The sequence below is a fragment of the Thermobia domestica genome, chromosome 5, assembly GCF_964235325.1.
Source record: "Thermobia domestica chromosome 5, izTheDome1.hap1.1, whole genome shotgun sequence".
In the NCBI taxonomy this organism is placed as follows: Eukaryota; Metazoa; Arthropoda; class Insecta; order Zygentoma; family Lepismatidae; genus Thermobia; species Thermobia domestica.
Window position 1 is genome coordinate 60,060,232 of NC_137458.1, and position 21,918 is coordinate 60,082,149.

Sequence of the window (21,918 nt, forward strand, 5' to 3'; positions counted from 1 at the left end):
GTGCACTTTTTGGTAGAACGTAACTACAACACGATTGTATTAATTTCCCTCTTTGTTTGGGACATTTTCCCACAGTCGAGACACATATGAAAAGAAATCTCTTAATCCATGGTTCAAATTCTGAAAGAGCGTAAAAATAACAAACTTGTATCATGTCCCGCGTCTTCTGGGGCATATGACGTACTCGAAATATACGAAAATACCTCCAGAAATATGTATCTTACACACAGTGCACATGCCAAGACAAAGACGAAAATGAACCAATTTGGCGCATGTAACACTACAGCTGGAACACCATACATATGGAAAATAATACGACATGAGAAATAGGAAGAAACGTCTTAAACCTCTGATTGTTTACAACTGTGCAGTAGGAGTAACAAAATGAAACACACAAGCATGTCGGGAGGCTGTACAATAGCGCTTGCCAAACAAAGTGTGTACTCCTTAAAGAAATGAATACAGAGAAAGTTAGGCTCCCTCGAGCCTCAGAGTTAGAGTGCTCGCTTTCGCTCGCGTGGTCGCAGTTTCCAATCCTACTGGGAGCCCACAGCCTCAGCATCAAGACCCGAGTAGTTATTTTCCTAATTTTTGCACGTTCACATTTGACCATTAGCTACATGTCGATATCAACACACACATTAACCACATTTCAATATCGATCATGCGATCCCACTAGAGACATTCATTTAGTTTACTCAGTTTCTTATGAGTCCCCTTGCACAATTTCAATTTGGTCTCAGTTCTTGCAACCGTGCACATCATATTGCTTCTGTTTGAGGGAATATTATTGGTGAATTGGCTTTTATGTTCTTGGCGCTAATCCTTACATTTCCGACGCTTTGAACTCACGTTTACTAAGTACGAGTTCATTTCTGGGCATTTTTCGTTACATGTTTCCACACATGTGAATCACCCTGCTTCATCTGTTGTGCTCTACCGACACTCCAGAAGTCTTTCTAGAGCATTTGAGTACAAATTCGCTATACTTAATACTCAGAACGTCACTGTTGGCCAGCATCCGTACCTGGCGATTATGCAACCACACACAACGTGCATGAAGGTGTCCGCCATTTTGTATTTGTTTCAGATATCGACTTAATACAAACGAATTATTGTTACCTGATAGAAACACTATCAATTCATATCCATTTAGACCAATTTTCATTTGGCAGATTATCCGGGATTCCCTACGTTCCTTTGGGGAATCCCTTGCGCGTGCATGGTAGGATTGTGAAACATGCAAAATTCAATAGAGCAGGTATGACTTCTTCAGTGAATTTTTTACCCGCCCTCTTTATGTTGCATAGTTTCCAATAGTGCTCTAAAACGGGTCGGGTTAAGGGTCGGGTCGGGTCAGGTCAACTCGGGTTGGGTTATCGGGTCGGTCAGTCGGGTCAGCTCGGGTCGGGTTGTCGGGTCGGGTCAGTTGGGTCAGCTCGGGTCGGGTTGTCGGGTCGGGTTATTCGGGTCGGGTTGTCGGGTCGGGTCAATCGGGTCAGCTCGGGTCGGGTTGTCGGGTCGGGTTATTCGGGTCGGGTTGTCGGGTCGGGTCAATCGGGTCAGCTCGGGTCGGGTTACTCGGGTCGGGTTATCGGGTCGGGTTATCGGGTCGGGTCAGTCGGGTCAGTTCGGGTCGGGTTGTCGGGTCGGGTCAGTCGAGTCAGTTCACTTTGGTCAACTGAGTTTAGGTTGAGTTTAAATTCGGCTGGAGTCGAAAGCTGCTGTTTATCACTAGCTGCCTAATTAAAAATAGCAATTTTCCATTGATTTTATAGAAACCATAAATCTATTTTGAACACTTGCAGCTAGTGTTTTTATGATAAATGCTTATTTTTCTACTTGTGTGTACTTTAATTTTTAAATGTGGAAGATTGATTTTACCAATCGACTGTAATATTAATATCTACGCCAACATGGAGTCTGGATTTAGAACAAAACTAGAAGTTGTTTAAGCAACGCCAAAAGAGATATTGGATATGGACGACCAAGCCCAAGCAAAGCCGCGGTGGCTCAGTGGTAGAGAATTCATCTCTGGTGCATGGTGTCCAGTAGCGTAGCTAGAGTTTTTTCAGGGGGACAATGAGGGGCCCAAGAGGATTTTGAGGGGGACATCTCCAATATATATATATATATATATGTGTGTGTGTGTGTATTCAAGGTGAATGTACAACGACTCACCAAAGGTAGTCATCAACCCTGGTTCGGCTAATAATATAAGTAAATCTTTAGTGGCAATAATTGTTTACACCTTAAAATATCTTCCGTAATTATATTCACTAGTATTATCACCTTTTCTATTGAAATTACAAGTCCATGATAAGTATTAGATAATTTATTCGTTGATTCTCTTTTAACGTATATTCACACAAACTGACTTGCAATCATAACATGTCCATTGAGTATCTATAAACAACTACATAGCAACCAACTATACAATAATAATGTATATTTCTTACATATTAAAAACATTCTTCTTTTGTTATTTTTTTAAGTAACATTATATCAGGTATAGTGCTTGTGTAGAAGCACTTTCTGCCCTTTATACAAGTAATTATCAACCGATACAAAGTATCTCGTATAAAATGTCGCCCGATGATGGGACTAGATATAAAAGTTACAAGCGAGCTTGGCTTTTATATGTAAGAACCACTGGTCCGTTTATGATAATGGTATTCTATTAATTGTGTCCTTTACATTTTGATCGCCCCTCGTATATAACTTTATTAAGTTTCCTTCATATACATACATTTATAATAAGTCTTTTATTTCATTAATATTTATCTTTTATTATAAAAACGTCGTCGCTTACTAATATAATCAACGAAGGGTGCGAAGTCAAAAAATGTAAGAGATAATTACATTTTAAAACACATTACAATGATCAACAGTTTCAATCATTATTAAAAACGGTGATGATAACAATGTTTGATCTTTCTAGGGCGCATTATATAGTAATTACTTTAGATGGTATTTTAAAATATACATTGTATCAATAAGGCGTCATGATACAAAAGGATCTTATTCGAGTAACATATAAGGTGGTGCATGAAGACAGTCGTCGAATAACTAGCTTAATAGAATGAACCTTATACTTAACATAATCCTTGATAATTAGGTTTCAACACAAATCAATATAATATAAATAACCTTTGCTTTTAATCAATTATGAATCGAATTATAATTCTTCACATTAACAAGAAAGAATTAAAATCATTTGAAAATTATCATTTATTGAAACAAACGTGATAAAGTATCTAAAAGTCATAAGGGTTGTTTTCATTATTGACATTAACACATAAATTTGAAGATAAATGTTCATAAGAATCTATAACTGATATGGGTTTAACCCTTACTACATCAACTGCAGTCAGTTTAAATTCGTACTTGCATATGATTCTAATAAAGTACATTGTACTGCACAATCGTGATTATGTTCCGCATTATTTTGTACATGAATTGCGTCATTGTTTTGATTCTGATACGAAGTGTCATCTCTTGAATTACGATTACGTCTATCCATGTAGTTTACTGTATTTCTGGAATTTCGCCATGTATTTCGACTGTTTTTGAGTCTACTTCGATTAAGTGATCTGACATAATTATTGTCACGATTGGTTAGGTTAGGTGGATTCGCAACATATCTTTGCCTATTTTGCTCGTTCTGATTGTTTAAATTTGCTCGAATTAGGTTATGTTCCGTATTGTCTGCATTACGGATATTTAGATTCCGAACAGGTACAAGGTGATCTGAATTGTTTTTAATTTTACCTACTCCTGCTTGATGATTCAGTGCCTGGTATTGAGTTTCATAACATTGGACAAGCATTAATAGGTGATTAAAACTCATGCACTGCGTAGAAAACAGGATCTGTTGTAATTTAAACGGTAGTAGATTTCGAATAGATGCAATCACTCTAGATTCCGATTGCAGTGGATTTACGACTTTTAATTCGTTATACGTATTTACAACAAAATCAACAACAGATTTGTGCAAGCGAGGATTAAAAGGTTGGTTTCTAATCGTGGCATCTCTGTTTGCAAGTAAAAAGTCGTTTTCGTAATTTGCAATCAGCGCGGCTTTGAATTCCTCATATGTATTGACATGATCCCGTACTGCTTTAAACCATAAAGAACATGGTGGGAGTAATAAATGAGGGATTAGTTTCATATATTGCGATTTATCTATACACATTATACTACATTCATCCTGAAATTTTTCTAGGAAAGAAGTAGCATTTTCATTACATTTACCACTAAACTTACTCATAGCACGTATTTCGCTCATCTTTACACTTAACTTTACATTCCTTTCACCATTTCGTGTTCGCGTTGAGTGACAATTTCTACCTACTGCGTTATGCGTGGTTCCACCATCTCTTTTCCGCCCATCTGTATTCCTTGGATGGATTCTTTCCAAAATAATGTCCTCATCGGATGGATTACTTGAAGAAGAGATAACGTAAGGTCCACGTTGATCTGCTGCGGGTGAATGCGAGGTCATCTCTTGTGAACAAGGGAACTCCAAACGATAATTAACCATGTTGTTGTGATATGCGTTGTCCTTAGTCTGTAACGTCCTAATTTCCTCTTGTAAGGTAGATATCAATTGAGTATTTGCACGTATTTGGTTAGAATTATCAGTGACCTGAATCTTTTGCTGACGAACAGAAGATTCTATTACTTCCAAATCCTTTTTTACACAATTGACTTCTTGGATTACATGGTTGTAATTATCCTGGCAATCTTCAGATAATCTTTTTAGCTTTTCATCAAACTGTAATGTGATGTCTCTCACCGCCTGGATAACAGATTGTTTCGTCTCTTCTGATTTTTGATCTATTTGCTCTAATCCTCTACTCAATTCTTCTGACTTTTGATCTATATGCTCTAATCTTCTACTCAATTCTTCTGACTTTTGATCTATGTGCTCCAATCGTCTACTTAATTCTTCATATTGTCTACTTGATTCTTCGGATTTTTGCTGGACCGTTTGTTTTAATTCGTTAGACATCTGAGTTAAATTTTGTTCCAGTCGTTGTTCTTGTCGCTGTAATGCCATTAAAATTTTGTCTTCTAATGTCAACATTTCGGGTGTAATGGGAGCTATATTTTGCTCGTTGTTAACACTGTCAACAGTTTCATTTTCTACTATCTCACCGATCATAATTTTTCTTGTGATTTCTCTGCCACTTCTGAGAATAGTTGGGTTCGTATTCATGAACCTTCTTACTGAGGTAAATTCACCCTTACTTTAGACTTCGGGATATGAATTTACAAGAATCCCGGGTGAGGTAAACCAAAAATTTTACAACGACTCACCAAAGGTAGTCATCAACCCTGGTTCGGCTAATAATATAAGTAAATCTTTAGTGGCAATAATTGTTTACACCTTAAAATATCTTCCGTAATTATATTCACTAGTATTATCACCTTTTCTATTGAAATTATAAGTCCATGATAAGTATTAGATAATTTATTCGTTGATTCTCTTTTAACGTATATTCACACAAACTGACTTGCAATCATAACATGTCCATTGAGTATCTATAAACAACTACATAGCAACCAACTATACAATAATAATGTATATTTCTTACATATTAAAAACATTCTTCTTTTGTTATTTTTTTAAGTAACATTATATCAGGTATAGTGCTTGTGTAGAAGCACTTTCTGCCCTTTATACAAGTAATTATCAACCGATACAAAGTATCTCGTTGTAAATGTTTCCATCTTTATTGTTCATGATTTTACTCTTTGGAAAACAGTGAAAATTTAAGAATTTAGTACCTCAAACAACTACGATTCATTAATGCAATTGATTTCTAATATAAGTAAATAGTTATTTAATCATGGCGTTTAAAATATGTGTAGCTGGTTGACTTAAGTGGAAGCAAATATACTTTTACAGGTAAAGAAAATAACTTATACACGGTGTAGGTTCATGCCTCTACTTGAAGAGGATCTTTCTATTCGTGTGGGCAGCAGCAAACATATCCACAACTTGTTAAAGATCTAACGATTTAGCAATTTTCTTCTCAATATAAAGTAACACTAAGTTTTTCAACCTATCATGAGTCATTGAATTGCGTATACAAGTCTTTAATCTTTTCAAAGAAGAGAATGACCTTTCACATGTAGCACTAGAAACTGATATAATCACAGAGATGATACCTAACTTGTAGGTTTCTAGGAATGCGTTTTTGTAGACAAAGAAGATCAACGAAATTCGTTAAGGAATCAGCTTTCGTTTTCTTCTCGTCTTCATACAACTTAATTGTTAGAGCAATCCACATTATGCTTTATTTCTTGTTTAATTATGCTTTTTTAAATTATGCTTTATTGTTAATTTCAATGATTATTTTATATTAATCCTGTATAATGTATATTTATTATACATTAAATATTCTAAATATCTTGATCTATTTATTGATATTTCTTTGCAACTAGTTTCTCTCATATTTAATGAACTTTCTACTTAATTCTGTAAAGAGATGTGCTTTGCTCGAATATTTTTTTTCTATCATTTGTGTGCGCCTTACAGGTACATATATACAGAAAGGGAAAGTAAAAGATGCCACCAAAAAGTACAGAAAGTGCTTAAGTTCAAAAAGTAAACATAACAATACAGTGATGACGCCAGAGGGGGGCGAGGGGGGGGGCGAGCGCCCCCCTAGTAGCTACTTCTGCCCCCTGACTGCCACCTAGACTGCCCCCCCCAGACTCGTACAATCTTTAAACATTCTTCATGTAGTATTTTATATCAGTATCATAACCAATCTCATTGACAAATTGTAGTCTACTTTCCATGAATTTACTATGTGGCAGATTAATCCTCAAGCTTTCTTCTTTGAGCGTCTGGGTATGCACGTATATTTCTGTTTTCTAATTTAGCCCCTTTTGAGGTAAATTTTAGTTATACTTCTTTCTTATGATTTTTAATAATTGTGCCTAGCGAACAATAGTAGATTTGGTCGACTTGTTTTCTTCTCATTGGATCAACTTCGATTGGGAACAAAAGAAAGGTAAAACCAATTACGTAACTTGTGTGTATTTATCCAGGTTTGAAGTTTTCAGTTTCATATTTTGTTTTATTTAAAACTTCTTTTTTCTGAAACATTATTCTCGGCTTCCAATATTCAGAGGATGTCTTATAACAGCTTAGTTTGCAACTACCAGGGCTTGATTTTTTGAAGGAGATAAAAAGAGTTGTGTTTTCCCTTCCTGCAAATGATAATAATAAAATTATGGAATGAAATTGATTCCCAATAAAATGTATTGTCAGAGTGCTGATCTTTAGTTAGTAATTGGTTTATACTAGTGCTCCTTTACTTATTTTGTTTTAAAGTACTGACGTGACGTCTACCATATTGACTAGGAACTGCTGAAAAATTCGTAGCCCAACCCAGAAGGAGTGCACGTGGATTGGTGAAGTTTTACTTCTTCTTCTCTTCCCCCGAGAGTTAATATACTACCTTGTACAGTGCTCCAGCTTTTGCAGAAAAGTTTTAAAAAATCTAGATTTCCTCGCACCACTGTTCGTAGCACTACCCCTATCAGATCTAAAATGGCGTCTTTCAAGTGTTATTTAAGTTTGGGAAATAAGTACACGTAATAGTTAGACGGAGCTAAATCTGCGGAATAAGAATGATGATCTAGACATTGAAATCCTAGATTATGCAATGTCAGTTATGTTCGCAGGGGCTTGATGGACAGGTGTATTCTCCTGAAGGAACAGATTTCCTTTCTTTTCATTTTCCGCAGCGTTGAACTTTGAATTTTTCTTTCAGTTTTGTAAGTAATGTAGAGATTCTGGATTAAATATCTGACCATTGACGAGGTAGTCTACCACTCCATACTTATACCAGAAGAATGTTCCAAACAGTTTCTCAACCTACTTCTGTGTCTTGAACTTCTTGGGGCGATGGAGAAATGAGTGCTACTACTCCATTGACTGTTGTTCCGATTCAGGATCATAGTGGTACAACCATATTTCATCTATGGTTACTATTCGTCAGCGAAATTGATCAGCATTACGGTCAAATTGGAAGAATACTTCTCTTAATGCCGTTACCCTTTTATTCTCCTGACATATATTTTGGGAACCCATTATGCCGAGAACTTGCGCATACCCAAGCCATTCTGAATTATGCTACCGACGAGTTCCAAAGAAATGCCCAGAATCTCTGACACAAGTTTTGCTGAGAAGGTAAAAACTGAGAAAGCGGGGTGCAGACCTCAGACTATAATAAATATAAATAGCTTAAATTATTTTTGTCACACAAAAACTGGGATGGTCTAGGCCCTCCGGCCCCGGGCTATTCCACCACTGGCTGAAATGCTGCAATTTTCAAGAATAATATCACAAATTGCATCCATGATTCCAGGAAGAGTCATTGCTTTTAATCATCCTGAATGTAAAGCATAATTTGTTGAGAAATTGCTACGTTTATACTAAGCCACTTACTTCTTCACCACTATATATAACGGAGGAGAGTCCCGTGGTGTTTCACTGATTTCCTAATTAATTTACTTCGGTGACTTTCCTTGGTGGAACAAAAATGTTATAACAGTAAGGATCTGGATGTTCGTGAAATTATCTGTTTGGGCACACATAATCACCTCAGAGGCCTGAGAAACAATAAGAATTTCATTATTAATATGAAAATTTATATTTGTACATACAGAGATATGTTTTTCTAAACTACGGTTTCATTTTTCTACCTAGTACCTACACTCCTTCTGGATTGGACTATGACATTTTCAGCAGCTTCTCGTAAATTCTCTCTCTGGCTATATCTATATCTATATCTATATCTATATCTATATCTATATCTATCTATCTATCTATCTATCTATCTATATATATATATATATATATATATATATATATATATATATATATATATATATATATATATATATAGAGAGAGAGAGAGAGAGAGAGAGAGAGAGAGAGAGAGACGTAGCATATAGACGAATGTGTTACTTGTAGCATACGCGAAAGTAATTCAATTTATGTTTAGGCTTCAAAAGTTTCATTGAAAAATATTTCATGTGCAGACGTTACTTATTTGTTAGTTACAAATTTTATTTGAAATAAGTTCAATTTATAATCATATAAATCTAACATAAAAACAGCAACGAAATACACAATGTAATGTAAAATAAGTCAAACGTAATAAATATGTCATTTTTGGTATGGCAAATAGCCGCCCCCGAAAATGTATCTGCCCCTCCTTTGCCCCCCTAAGAACTTAAAGCTGGCGTCGTCACTGTAACAATATAGTATGGAGTTCTTGCATACTATTCATTGTTGGCGGAAAAAATTCTTCTTTTACTTTTTTCTTTTCTCCACATCAAAGGATTACACCGAAAAGTTTACAGAAACGAAAATAAGCTTTTCATTGTTGCATTGTTATGTTCTCAATGATTTTGCATTGTAAATATTGGCTTTAAAAAAATATTAACACAGTATGTTAAACTTTCAGTTAAAGAGAATTTCCCAAGAATTGTGCTATATATTTTAAATTATGCTTTGTGCTTTATTTTCTAAAATTATGCTTTTAAAACTAGTTTTCCAATGTGAGTGCATTTTGGCGTTCACCCAGTATCGTTACCATAGTTCTCTCAAACGGGTCGGGTTGACCCGACCCGACCCGTGACCCGACTCGGATCGGGTCAGTTCGGGTCGGGTCAACTCGGGTCGGGTTGTCGGGTCGGGTCAGTCGGGTCAGTTCGGGTCGGGTTGTCGGGTCGGGTCAATCGGGTCAGCTCGGGTCGGGTTGTCGGGTCGGTTTATTCGGGTCGGTTGTCGGGTCGGGTCAATCGGGTCAGCTCGGGTCGGGTTGTCGGGTCGGGTTATTCGGGTCGGGTTGTCGGGTCGGGTCAACCGGGTCAGATCGGGTCGGGTTGTCGGGTCGGGTTATTCGGGTCGGGTTGTCGGGTCGGGTCAACCGGGTCAGCTCGGGTCGGGTTATCGGGTCAGGTCAATCAGATCGGATCACGGTTCGGGTCAGTCAGGTCGGGTCGGGTCATCGGGTCGGGTCAGTCAATTCGGGTCACGGGTCGGGTCGGGTCGGGTCGGTCTTCAACCCGACCCGACCCGACCCGTTGAGAGCACTAGTTTCCGAACTATTGGTGTCCGAAAGTCATTTTCCCACGCTTTCGGCACCTTGTAGATCTGAAACTATGTCCGATAGGCGAAAGTTCAAGAGAACTTTTTTTCTTGTCTCAGTGGTAGGAGTCACCTCCCAAGAGTTGTAACACTTATTTTGCATCACCCGATATATATATATGTATAGATAGATAGATAGATAGATAGATATAGATATAGATAGATAGATTATAATATATATTTTATATATATATATATATATATATATATAAGCTAAGCTTCACTTTATTATTTTAAAGTTATCTGTCACACAAAAATATGCAAAAATGGCCAAACGATTATGTAAGCTAAATAAAGATACATGCAGAAATATTGCATAATGGTTCGGCATTTTTATGCAAGTGAGTTCCGTTTCAGATTGCGAAACTATGGTAGATTTCCAAACTATAGAGGTCTAGTATTCTAAGCAGAGGAGATAGACAATTAATTCTGGTTTCAAAACGCGGATAAAGGGTAAAGATAATCATGCTCTTCGTTTCTCGGGGCAAAAATAAGCATATTCTTCGTTTCTCGGGGAAAAGATAAGTATACTCTTCGTTTCTCTGGGGAAAGATAAGCATATTCTTCGTTTTTCAGGGCAAAGATAGCATACCCTTCGTTTCTCGAGGAAAAGATAAGCATACTCTTTCTTTCTCAGGAGAAAGATAAGCATACCTTTGTTTCTTTGGGGAAAGATAAACATATTCTTCGTTTCTCGGGGCAAAGATAAGCATACTCTTCGTTTCTCGGGAGAAAGATAAGCGTACTCCTCGTTTCTTGGTAGACGGGAGAACGATAAGCAGACTCTTCGTTTCTCGGGAGAAAGATAAGCATACTCTTCGTTTCTTGAGGGAAAGACACGAATACTCTTCGTTTCTCGGGAAAAAGATAAGCATACTCTTCATTTCTCAAGGGAAAGATAATCATAGTCTTCGTTTCTCGGGAGAAAGATAAACATACTCTTCGTTTCTCGGGAGAAAGATAAGCATACTCTTCGTTTCTTGGGGGAAAGACACGAATACTCTTCGTTTCTCGGGAAAAAGATAAGCATACTCTTCATTTCTCAAGGGAAAGATAATCATAGTCTTCGTTTCTCGGGAGAAAGATAAACATACTCTTCGTTTCTCGGGAGAAAGATAAGCATACTCTTCGTTTCTCGGGACAAAGATAAATATACTCCTCGTTTCTCGGGAGAAAGATAAGCATACTCTTCATTTCTTGGGGGAAATATAAGCATACTTTTCGGTTCTCGCTATATTTCACCGTTTTTGCTCCGATATCTGTCAGCAGATAGACAGACAGACATGGCTCCTTTTACAAGACTGACATTATTTCTTCATAGTTTGGAAGTCTAAAAAACACAATTGTATGTGCGGAAAATTCCATCAACATTTTTATTAGAAGAATTGTATAAGGTAACTAAAATAAAGAAGAAATACGATATTCATATTTACCTTCAGGCTTTCGTTATAGTGTCAATATAACCTACATATTCATTCCTCTTCCGTTGCAGTTGATTTTTGCAGATTTGATGCTGATAGAGGAAAAATTACTCCATTCCAAACTCAATCGTTTTATCATTTTTTTCTTTCTTTTATGTGCTCGACTGTAACAAGTAGTTAATGGAAAAGGTAATGGGTTTCAAGATTAGTCTTTCCGTGTCACAAAAATGCTATTTGGTGATCTAACATTTCTGGCTGGTGTTGTAATCCTGCTAATTAGCCTTAAAGGTTGTTTCCTACGTGAATGGGAAACAACGGATGGGCATTTAAACAGGAAGAAATGGAGCTTCAGTTGGTCGTTGAAGCTATGAAGCAATGATAACGATAATGACCCTACGTGTGTTAGGATAATAATTTAAAAAAAAAAGAAACTTTGCGTTTTATTGAATTCGAGAAAGGGGATGAGTTTAGTTTTTGAGTAGCAATACAGCAAAAATACACGTCTTTTACACAAGTCAATCATATTCGATGTATCCTTGTGTATATATATATATATATATGGTTCCTGCTTAGTGAAATGGTTAGTGTTCCCGGTAACAATCGATCTGGATACCCAATAACCATAACCGATTCTCGGTTCTAAAACCACATATACCCGATTCTAAGTTTTAGATTCGACTATTCGACTCACGGTTCTAGAACTGGGTACACGATTCCCGATTCTGGAAAATTAAGTGCTTCAGGGCTCCCAGTGTAGCCCCATGGACCAACTTGAAAATTTCAAATAGTATATCTCTACAAAAAGTTGTTTTCGAATTTTACAGTAAAAAATAAGCAACTTTCGTCGCTATCACTTTCTTGAGAAAATATAAAATTTTCAAGTTAAGATTAACGGTATGTGGTTATTAGATATGTAATACTAACAGGTTTCATGAAAGTATCTACAACATGAAGCATCTGAGGTAAAAATGGACTAGAACAAAGTTAAATAGTTTCGAACGAGGTTTGCAGTTCTGCGAAAACCAAGTGACCCGACTGCCACATCATAAAGCCCCTCGGATCAACTTCAAAATTTCAAATGGTACCCCTGCAAAAATGCTTTCGGAATTCAGACTCCACAGGAAAATAATAATAATAATAATAATAATAATAATAATAATAATAATAATAATAATAATAATAATAATAATAATAATAATAATAATAATAATAATATGTAATACAAACTTTTAACTCCCTCACTTAAAAAAAATCATTTTAACTGTAGCTTAGGATATTACCCAGAGAAAATAAAGGATTTGTGACAAGATTCAGTCTAGGGTTCTTGTAGGTATATCAGGTCCATAGCTAGTGAATAGCTACTGTGACTGAGTCCCCCTACAATGATGTTCAATCCCTTTCAATTCTTCCATTGTTTGTTGGAATGCAATCCCTATGCATGAGAAGTGAACTTAAGTCAATTCCTCCCTCCAAAAAATGACTTCGTCTCCCCCTGCCTTAGTGCTTTGGATACTGACCTGATATAAATGTTTGTTTCTATGCGGTTTTGTCCGTTAACTGTCTATTTCAAGGTTGTCTTTTTGGTCGCACAGTTTATAATTGTTTTCAAAGTACCGAAATTAAGAAATAGTATTATACAATAGCATACGACTGTTGGCTGTCAGTTTTGTCATGTTCTTAAAACATGTATTTCACCTACCCATGGCCGCGACCTTCCCTACTTCTGTACCAGAGATCGCGAAAATTAGGGGTTTTGGAAAATAAATATTACCAAGAGTACATTCACATTCAACAATGATTACGGGTCTGTTTTGTGCACAATGTACCCAAATACATGCAGTGTCATTTCTTAACATATTGCTTCAACATAGGGGGCGCGGTGGCTCAGTGGTAGAGCGTTCACCTCTGGTGCTTGGGGTCCCGGGTTCGATCCCAGCCCCCGCCAAGTGAACTTTGTGATGGACAAACACCGTGCTCGTGGGTTTTCTCGGGGTTCTCCCGTTTCCTCCCACTTTCTTCATTCCACCATTTCATTCATTACTCATCATCACCGTCTCCTTTAGCCTAACCGGCATAACCGCGGGACGTAAAACTCAAAGATTTCATTTCATTTTTTTGCTTCAACATAGACTATTTTATGTAAGTTTGTTGAATTGTACGCATCAGGGAAGTTATGAGTTTCCACATACAATATTATTGTCCTATTTTAAGTGAAGTAGAATGTATACTGGTATTGTTATTACTTTCTAAAGTATTGAATTTTCAATATTGTATACTTTAATTTCTTCTGATTTCAAAGATTCAGGCGTTAAAAACCGCTTGAAAAACTTTTGAAACGGCTATTATTAAGACACCAAGCTTGTGAGCCCTCGAAATTTTTCGGTGTATTTTTGAAATCACCCTGTATATGGCTACATACTTCGTTTCGTGTATCACTGAAATCATTAACATGTTAAATGAAGTTTCTGTTTCATCTAAAGGTTTCGATAGTTTTGGAGGTCCACCGAAATCAATAATTTAACAAAGTACACCATCTCACATTAAAAATGTATACTGTTTTTGGTAATTTGGAAACTAACAAATAATGTGATTATACGAAGTCCCATCTTGTGCATAGAAATCTCTGTAATCAAATAACGAAATGAAAAATATCTTACTTATGTTGTTTACAGTTCAGATGACAAATTTATAATTAATATTACAAAGAAACGTCATAAGTAAGGTCCGGATTTTTATGTAAGAACATTTTTTTTTCAAACACGTACATATCCACAACAAAGTTTATTATTCCGATTAAGAGTCTGCAAGTGTAAATTACAATACATCTTTTCTAAAAAAAGTTATGTAAATAAATATTTTGGACATTTTTGTTATAAATACATATTTTTAACAATTTTCCGCTATTTTATTCTAAATTTCACAACGATTTTTTCTTTTGCTCGAAATAAATTACATCGGGAAAAGAATAGGTTAATCTATCGTATTTACAAGAAATTTTCTACCTGTAGAAGCAGCGTCGTTATAAATTCTGCTTATGAGCGCTGGGGTAACTTGTGCCAAAGAAAGAGCTTCTAAAGAAGAACTTTGTACTTTGAAGCCTAAACTGAGGGTAGGACGAGTGACCGTAGGTGAAGGAGAAGTAATCGTAGACACAGCATTGCTTTCATTTACGAATCACGTAACAATTGCCAGGCTGTTCGATGAATCTTTGCACATTTTGTAGCCGAATGGTGTTAAATACGACAATGTTTTGCTTTTTTCTGACTCATGGTGCTCCTTACGCCCTACATCGATTATGTTAAAAATCCGAACCGTTTATCCTAAAGTGGACATGTTAGTGTCAAATGGAAAACATTTTCGCAAAACCGCAAACTACAGTAGAATTGAGCTTTTTAAAGAAACAAAACCCGATCTTTCACTTCCTATAACACCCTAATCACGGGCTTACCTGGCTTAGTGCAGCACTATATTATGCGGATCATTTTGAAGCATGTGTATGTGTAGTAACTAAACTAAACCCAGACGATGGTTCATCCTTTTAGTAAGTGACAGTAGCTTGAAATGTGACTTGGCTTTCATATCTCCCAATTTCAGTTTCTTCACTCACTCTATAAAGAAACTAGAAACTACGGGGGATTATTGAGTACTTCGGGTAAAGAAGTAGAGTGCGTTAAAAGAAAGCTGAATGTTTTTTCTGCTTCGAAACCTGAAGTTGTAAGAAAAAGAATTTAAGGATTTGTTTGAGAAAAACATAGGATAAAAACCTATGTATAATATCTGAATTATGGGAAGGCCTAAATACAAGTGAAGTTGGTGCGAAGTGATGTACCCCTTTTCAAATACGCTAGGTTAACATCGTGTGATGTAGAACGTTCCTTTTCTCAATATAAGGCATTATTCAGTGACAATTGGCATGGATTTACGATGGACAATTTGTTAGTTATTCACTGCAATGCCTATGGAATCTCGACATTTGATGATTAGGAACTATTGGTAAGTAGCAGTATTTATTTTTCTTATGTTGAGCGTTTTCCAATACTTTTTCTTATTTTTTGTTAAATATTTTTTTTATTTTTAGCAAATATTTTTCTCTTTTTAGCGCATAAAAATAAATATTTTACAGTTTTTAGCACATAAAAATCCGGGCCCTAGTCATAAGTCTTGCAATATTTTTACACTTCAAACAGCAGACGCGTGTATACGTCGTGCTCAACCATAAGTACAAGTTCAAACTGCCCCAAAAAGTAGTGTAGTAAGCAGATTATTTAACACGGAGGCTGCAACTCCGTTAGTGTCTTCGGTCAGTTTTTAGTGGTAGTGGCGATAAGTGCTCAACAGTGCTTTATACATGAACTATTATGTATGAGTACGAACTCAGGCATGATGCTGGGCAGCAACCCGAAACATATGTGAAAGGCGATGCAGTTAACCACAGAACAACAAGTCTTTGGTTCCAGAAATTTCGTGCAGGTTGTAAACGTATCAAAAATCAGGTAATGGCCGGCCACCCCAGGATAACAGATTCTGAGGACTATTGATACACCATTTTGGAACATCCGTTCATCAGCATACGACGATTGTTAAAGTAATTGGGTATATTCCAGTCTACTGTAGTGCATCACTCCACGAACTCAAGATCATCAGGAGCTGTGGATTGTGCCACGTGAGTTGACTTTAGCTCAGACCAAGAGGAGAATGGATGTGTGCCGAGAACTGCTACAAAATCCGTGTAATGTATTTTTCCTGAAATGAATTGTCACATTGCAATTTCGAACTCCGAATGTGCAAAAACAGTGGTTGAACAAAGCCCAACTTCTAGAACGAGTCAACAAACTTGAACGTTCCTAGCATAAAGTCATTCTCCGTCTGTGATGGAACTACGAGGGAGAAATTCCCTTTGAGTTCATTCCTAATGGTCGTACTATCACTGTCGTCCTTTATTCCGAACAATTTTATCAGAGATTATGCTCCATTACACCAAAAATACCGTGCATTGGTGAATCGAAAGCTCGTCCTACTGCAAATGGAGAACGCAAAACCACATTCGGCCAGTGCCGGATTGGCCACGTTCGCTACTTGGCAATCCCCAAGGGCCCCACGGGGATCACGAGACTCAGGAACTGTAGACCTTGGTCGAATTTTCGCGATCGCAAATGTTTCTTGAGTCTTCCTGCCAAAAGGTTAGTGGAAGCCTAAGTTAGTCTTTCCGAAAGAATCTTAAGGGGCCCCCCTTGCTCATATCAGTACGGCTCCGTGAGCCAGTAAAACTTGGTACTTGACAAAGACCCCTTCTCATCCGTAAGGTCTCTTGAACTTATTCGCTTTCACCTGTTGTTTCATGCGTACACCGTTCATATATACTACCCCTCTCCAGGCTCTTCTCTGGGAAATGGATGAGTCAACTGTGGGGGTGGGATCACGGACAAAACCTGTCAAGGTAACTGACGGAACTTCACGATTACATTTGATCGACTCAGTATTATTACAGCTTTTTTGTAGTCTGTTTTGTACTACATATTTGTTCAATACAGAAAACATGATGTTGTTGCTTACCATGTTTTGGAACTGACGTGTTAAGTTTATATATATATATACGAAGGTTGTGGCAAAAGTGATGGCAACTATTTTTTTTTTCTTGCAGATATCTGAGCGGATCACAAACTTCTATGTGTCGTGTGGAAGTTCTGCAGGCATAGTGTGTATGCAGCACAACAGATGGCTCGGTGATAGCTGTTAGTAGCAGAGCGAGGGTTGTGAAATCAGTCGGTTGGTGAGTGTCGTGCGAGATGGAAGTAATCCGTTTTGAGCAGCGGGCTTACATCAAAATAGCCGTTCTCCGAGGGAGAAATGTGATGGAATGTCACAGTGAGTTAGTGAAAGCCCTTGGGAATAATGCCCTACCATACCGTACGATGGGTAGGAAAGTTTCAGCAAGGACGTGTGTCAACCAGTGATGAGCAACATTCGGGACGACCTGTCAGTGTACGGATCGACGTGGCAAGTGCCGTCATCGAGCAGGTCCTGGATGAAGACAGACGATGGACGCTACTGGAGTTAGCGGAGGCAAGTAGTATCGACAAACGCACTGTCCACAGGACATTGCGTAATGAGCTGCAACTACCCAAAATCGCATCGTGCTGGGTACCGCATGCACTGACGGAAGTTCAAAGGTGGATGAGCTATGCAATATGCTCCGACCACCTTGGACGCTGGCAACAGAACGGCGATCAATTCTTGTAACAAATAATCGCCATCTATGAATTTTGGGCCAGGGCATACGAACCAGAACTGAAATGTCAATCCGCGGAGTGGCGACATGCTGGATCACCAAGGAGGCAGAAGTTCCGTCAGAATCCTTCCCCAGTCAAATTGATGGTGATCGCTGCGTATAACGTCAGGGGTGTCCTTGTTTGCCATTTTGTTCCACATGGCAGAACAGTGACAGCACAGTACTACAGGGACTTCCTGGTGCGACTGGTACGACGTGGCGTTCGAGAGAAACGTCCGGATCTTGTGGACAATGAAATTATCCTGCACGACAATGCAAAACCACATAAAGGAGAGTGTGTAGGGCAGCTACTGCAACATTGTGGATGGGAAGAATTGGAGCGCCCACCGTACTCTCCTGACACTTCGCCCTGTGACTTTGATCTCATTCGAAAGATTAAGGAACCACTACGTCGTAGGCGGTTTGCAACCCGTGAGGACATTGCTAATGCTGTGCGGGAACAGGTGACCCGATCGCACATGGTGCGGCAAATACAGAAGAGGATGGTATTCAGCGCCTCCCACATCGTTGGCAGCGTGTGATGCAAGTAGCAGGGGACTACTTTGAAGGTCTTTAGGTCCAGGTTGTCATGTCAACTGTATGCGTACTGTGTTGTCATTCTTTTGCACCGTGAAGGCCATATTGCCCTGTATACTACCGTAATAAATTAGTGTGTTACGATATTTCAGTGCTATTCATTGTCCACACATGTAGTTAACACCTTGTCGTTATCCTTTCCCATTTTGGCCAATTTCTGACTTATACTGTTTCTCCCACGCAGTCTAGACTTGTACACATTACTTGCTGAAGTTGTGGACTTGTTCAGACCACCAACTTTTTCCCAATGCGCAACAGACAAAACCGAAGTAACGTTAAACCTTTTCCAATTGCAAAATATATTTTTCCTGTATGGGATCCCAAGGTTATGACGATAGATCTCGAAACTGCTATGATAACGGCTGTTCAAGAAATATTTCTTGCATTCAAGTTATAAGTAACTTCCACTTTAAGCAGTGTTTGTGGGAAAAAAGTGCAAGATCACAATGGTAAAACTATACAGAGAAGGATGACTTAATAATGATATCATAGCTACCTGAAAATCTTGATAGATAGAACACCCATATTGTAATTTTAAGTGTGCACATTATATCATATATAGATAATAACTGACATTGAGAGTTTGTATTAGCTTTTATTTTTTGCTATGAGCACAGCTTTATGCAGTGTGTTTGACATGTAATCCAACTAACGAAAAATGTATTTGTATTTCCTGTAATCATCCACGAAAATAGTTCTGTGTATGAGCTTTCTGACAACATTTGCGTGAGTTGAAGTGCTGCTATTTGTCGTTCCTATGATTACTATATTCTCTTCTTCGACTACTATATTTTGTTCCTCGTAAGCACTTACAAATAATTTAATGTCACATCACACATTTTTATCCCTCATAACAGTTACGCGTCCGTTTAATAAAAATTTTTTTGTAAAGTATTTGTTTAGCAATTGTATATAAAACAACACCAATAGACTGTCACTAAAAGGACTCCTCATCACATCAAGTAGCTGAATGTACGACTACCATTGTAAGATTGCTTCAAAGTGCGATGAAACTGAAGTAGTACCAGGTTTATGTTAAAATTTAACACAACTAGAATGACACATAGCCGTTGTGTTGAAGTGAAAAAGACATATTTTTCACTATGCATATAGAGATGAGAATTAATGTCAGAAAGTAATAATAATCTTACCACCATAATCGTTATCATCTTCTCAAAAGTTATCGAGGGGGCCACGGTTTCTCATTGTTTACCTCTGCTGCGTGGGGTCCCTGGTTCAATCTCAGAAAAGTAAGTTTTTTTGTGGGCGACATCGTGTCTGTGGGTTTTATCGGGATACTCCCGTTCCCTCCCACATTCTCATTTTACTTAATATTCCAACATCATTCACTTCCCTTAATCAACTATCTCCCTTAGCCTAAAGGACATAATTGTGGGACGTTAAACAGAAAGATTTCATTTCAGTTCATTTTCAAAAGTTATTGAGTACTCCATTTTTTTTAATAGCACATGAAATAAGGTTTTTAATTACCTAGAATATCACATTCGTTAGTTAGTTTGATTTGAGTTTTAGCGTCCCTTTCAGTAGCAAGACCCTATTAAACGTGGACCTAAAGCTTAACGTGGAATCCGAATCACATGAGCTCCAGTCGGGAAGTTAAGCCGGGTCTCCCGTGCCAAGGAGCCTACGCTATTCACATAGCCACGAAGGAGCTCAGAATATAACATTTGTTGCTTACTATGTGGAAAAAGGAATTGGTACCGAGATAAATTGGTACAAGTTGGAGGAATTGGTACAAAAGAAGTCATAAAGACTCTACGATCATGGTCGCAGAAATTACAAACGATAACTGTGAAAAGATATGGACAAGGGTTCAAAGGTACCACAACATTCAAACCCAAATTAAGAAAAAAAAAGTTTTAGTGCACAGCGAAGTGTACAAAAGTTGCATAACTTAAACCATTACTTTGCAAAGCAATACACGGAAAATGAAACAAAATGGGGTCAAGTTACAGTCATCAAGTACGAATCCTTGACTGCATTCTTCCGGAACGTGTAAACTATAATAATAACAACGATAAGAAAATCCTACAGGTTTCGAAATTACTTTTACATACAGTATGATGGTTTATCAGTTTACTAAAATCACCATCGCCAAACACCTTTCGTGAAACAAGAAGGAGTACCACAGTGTTCAATGTGCTTTAAATATTTTCATTGTAAACCAATTTGTATAGACTGCTAGGAATATTTTTTTTATCGTTTTAAATCTACAGTGAGAATAATCATGAGTGTAAATGAAACATTATATAATGATTTGGCAAGGAACATCGAATACAGCCAGCTTGCTAGACAGGATGCTATTCTTATGCTCTGTTTCTTGTCGCAGTTGCAAGGTAAGAAATTTGATTTTACCTTGATGCCAGCAAGCTGACGAAATTTTGCTTTAGTTTATTAATAATGAAGGAGGAAAAAAAGACATGTAGATGTTTCATGGATTATTTACAATATTATGATGCTGACCACATTATATATGTGCTGAGATCACGGAAGGGTGGAGCCTTACCTACACAAACCTTCCGTGGGCCACAGTGTTTCTTCCAGGCATACGTCCAGGGAGGTATCCCACATCCCGGAATTGGCTGATCATCGCCACGTACCTAAGGTAAATTAAACAGCTGTATGCAATTTTTACACGAAGCATAGCAAATAATGTGCCAATGCAGCCCTTTCACATTTGGACCTTGCACCCGTTCTCGGATAAATTTTTCTGGGAAAAGTCTAGTGGCCCACATTGCGCTATCTTTATTGGGGTGACTACAAAAATCATTAAATATGTGAGTGGTGTAACATAGTTCTGCAAAGAAAGTAGGCCCAAAAATAATATAAACATGTTATTTAAAAAAAAAAAAAAAAAAACTTACTTGATGTTGCTTAAGCACAATCGTATTTTCATTCACATATTCCCAATGGTGCATATGGTGCAATATTAACAATATTGCACATATACGATGTTTAATTGTATGCAGTTTTGTGGTTGAATCTTTTATATGCAACATTTGATACTCGGCAAATATCGTGTATGTGCTTTTCGGGATTTTCCCGTTTCCTCCCGCATTCTTCATTCCAACATTCTTTCATTATCATCTTCGTCTCAATACAATATCATGGGACGCTAAAGTTTTAAAAAAAATGCAATGTTCTATTCCATTTCAACATTACTGCAAAAAGTGGCGCCGATTTCTGTAAAACTTGGGGAGGGGACATTCACGAGTCTCGCTATCCTCCTGGAAAGCCGCGAAGCCCAAACTAATTTCTCCATGCCGTAAACGTTGCCAACATCTAGTGGCCCACTTACCGGTAAATGTCGATCGTCAATATAGCGACGCGTCGAAGGATTGCCACTATTGTACCACTGGCGGCAGGGTTTTGTCGAGTCGAAATAGATATCTAGATTCGGGGTGTTGAAGTTACCACCGCGTAACAGCGAG

At 37.7% G+C, this 21,918-nt stretch overlaps 1 protein-coding gene across 1 annotated transcript; it reads left to right on the top strand.

Annotated features, from left to right (window-relative positions):
* The first annotated feature begins 17,493 nt into the window (after positions 1–17,493).
* On the top strand, positions 17,494–17,841 carry LOC145685103 (protein GVQW3-like). The gene has a single exon (XM_081757449.1). The coding sequence runs from the start codon at positions 17,494–17,496 to the stop codon at positions 17,839–17,841; it is 348 nt and encodes a 115-aa protein (XP_081613575.1).
* The last annotated feature ends 4,077 nt before the right edge of the window (positions 17,842–21,918 follow it).

Coding starts and splice junctions, on each gene's coding strand:
- LOC145685103 (XM_081757449.1), top strand. CDS start 17,494: ATGCCCTACCATACCGTACGATGGGTAGGAAAGTTTCAGCAAGGACGT.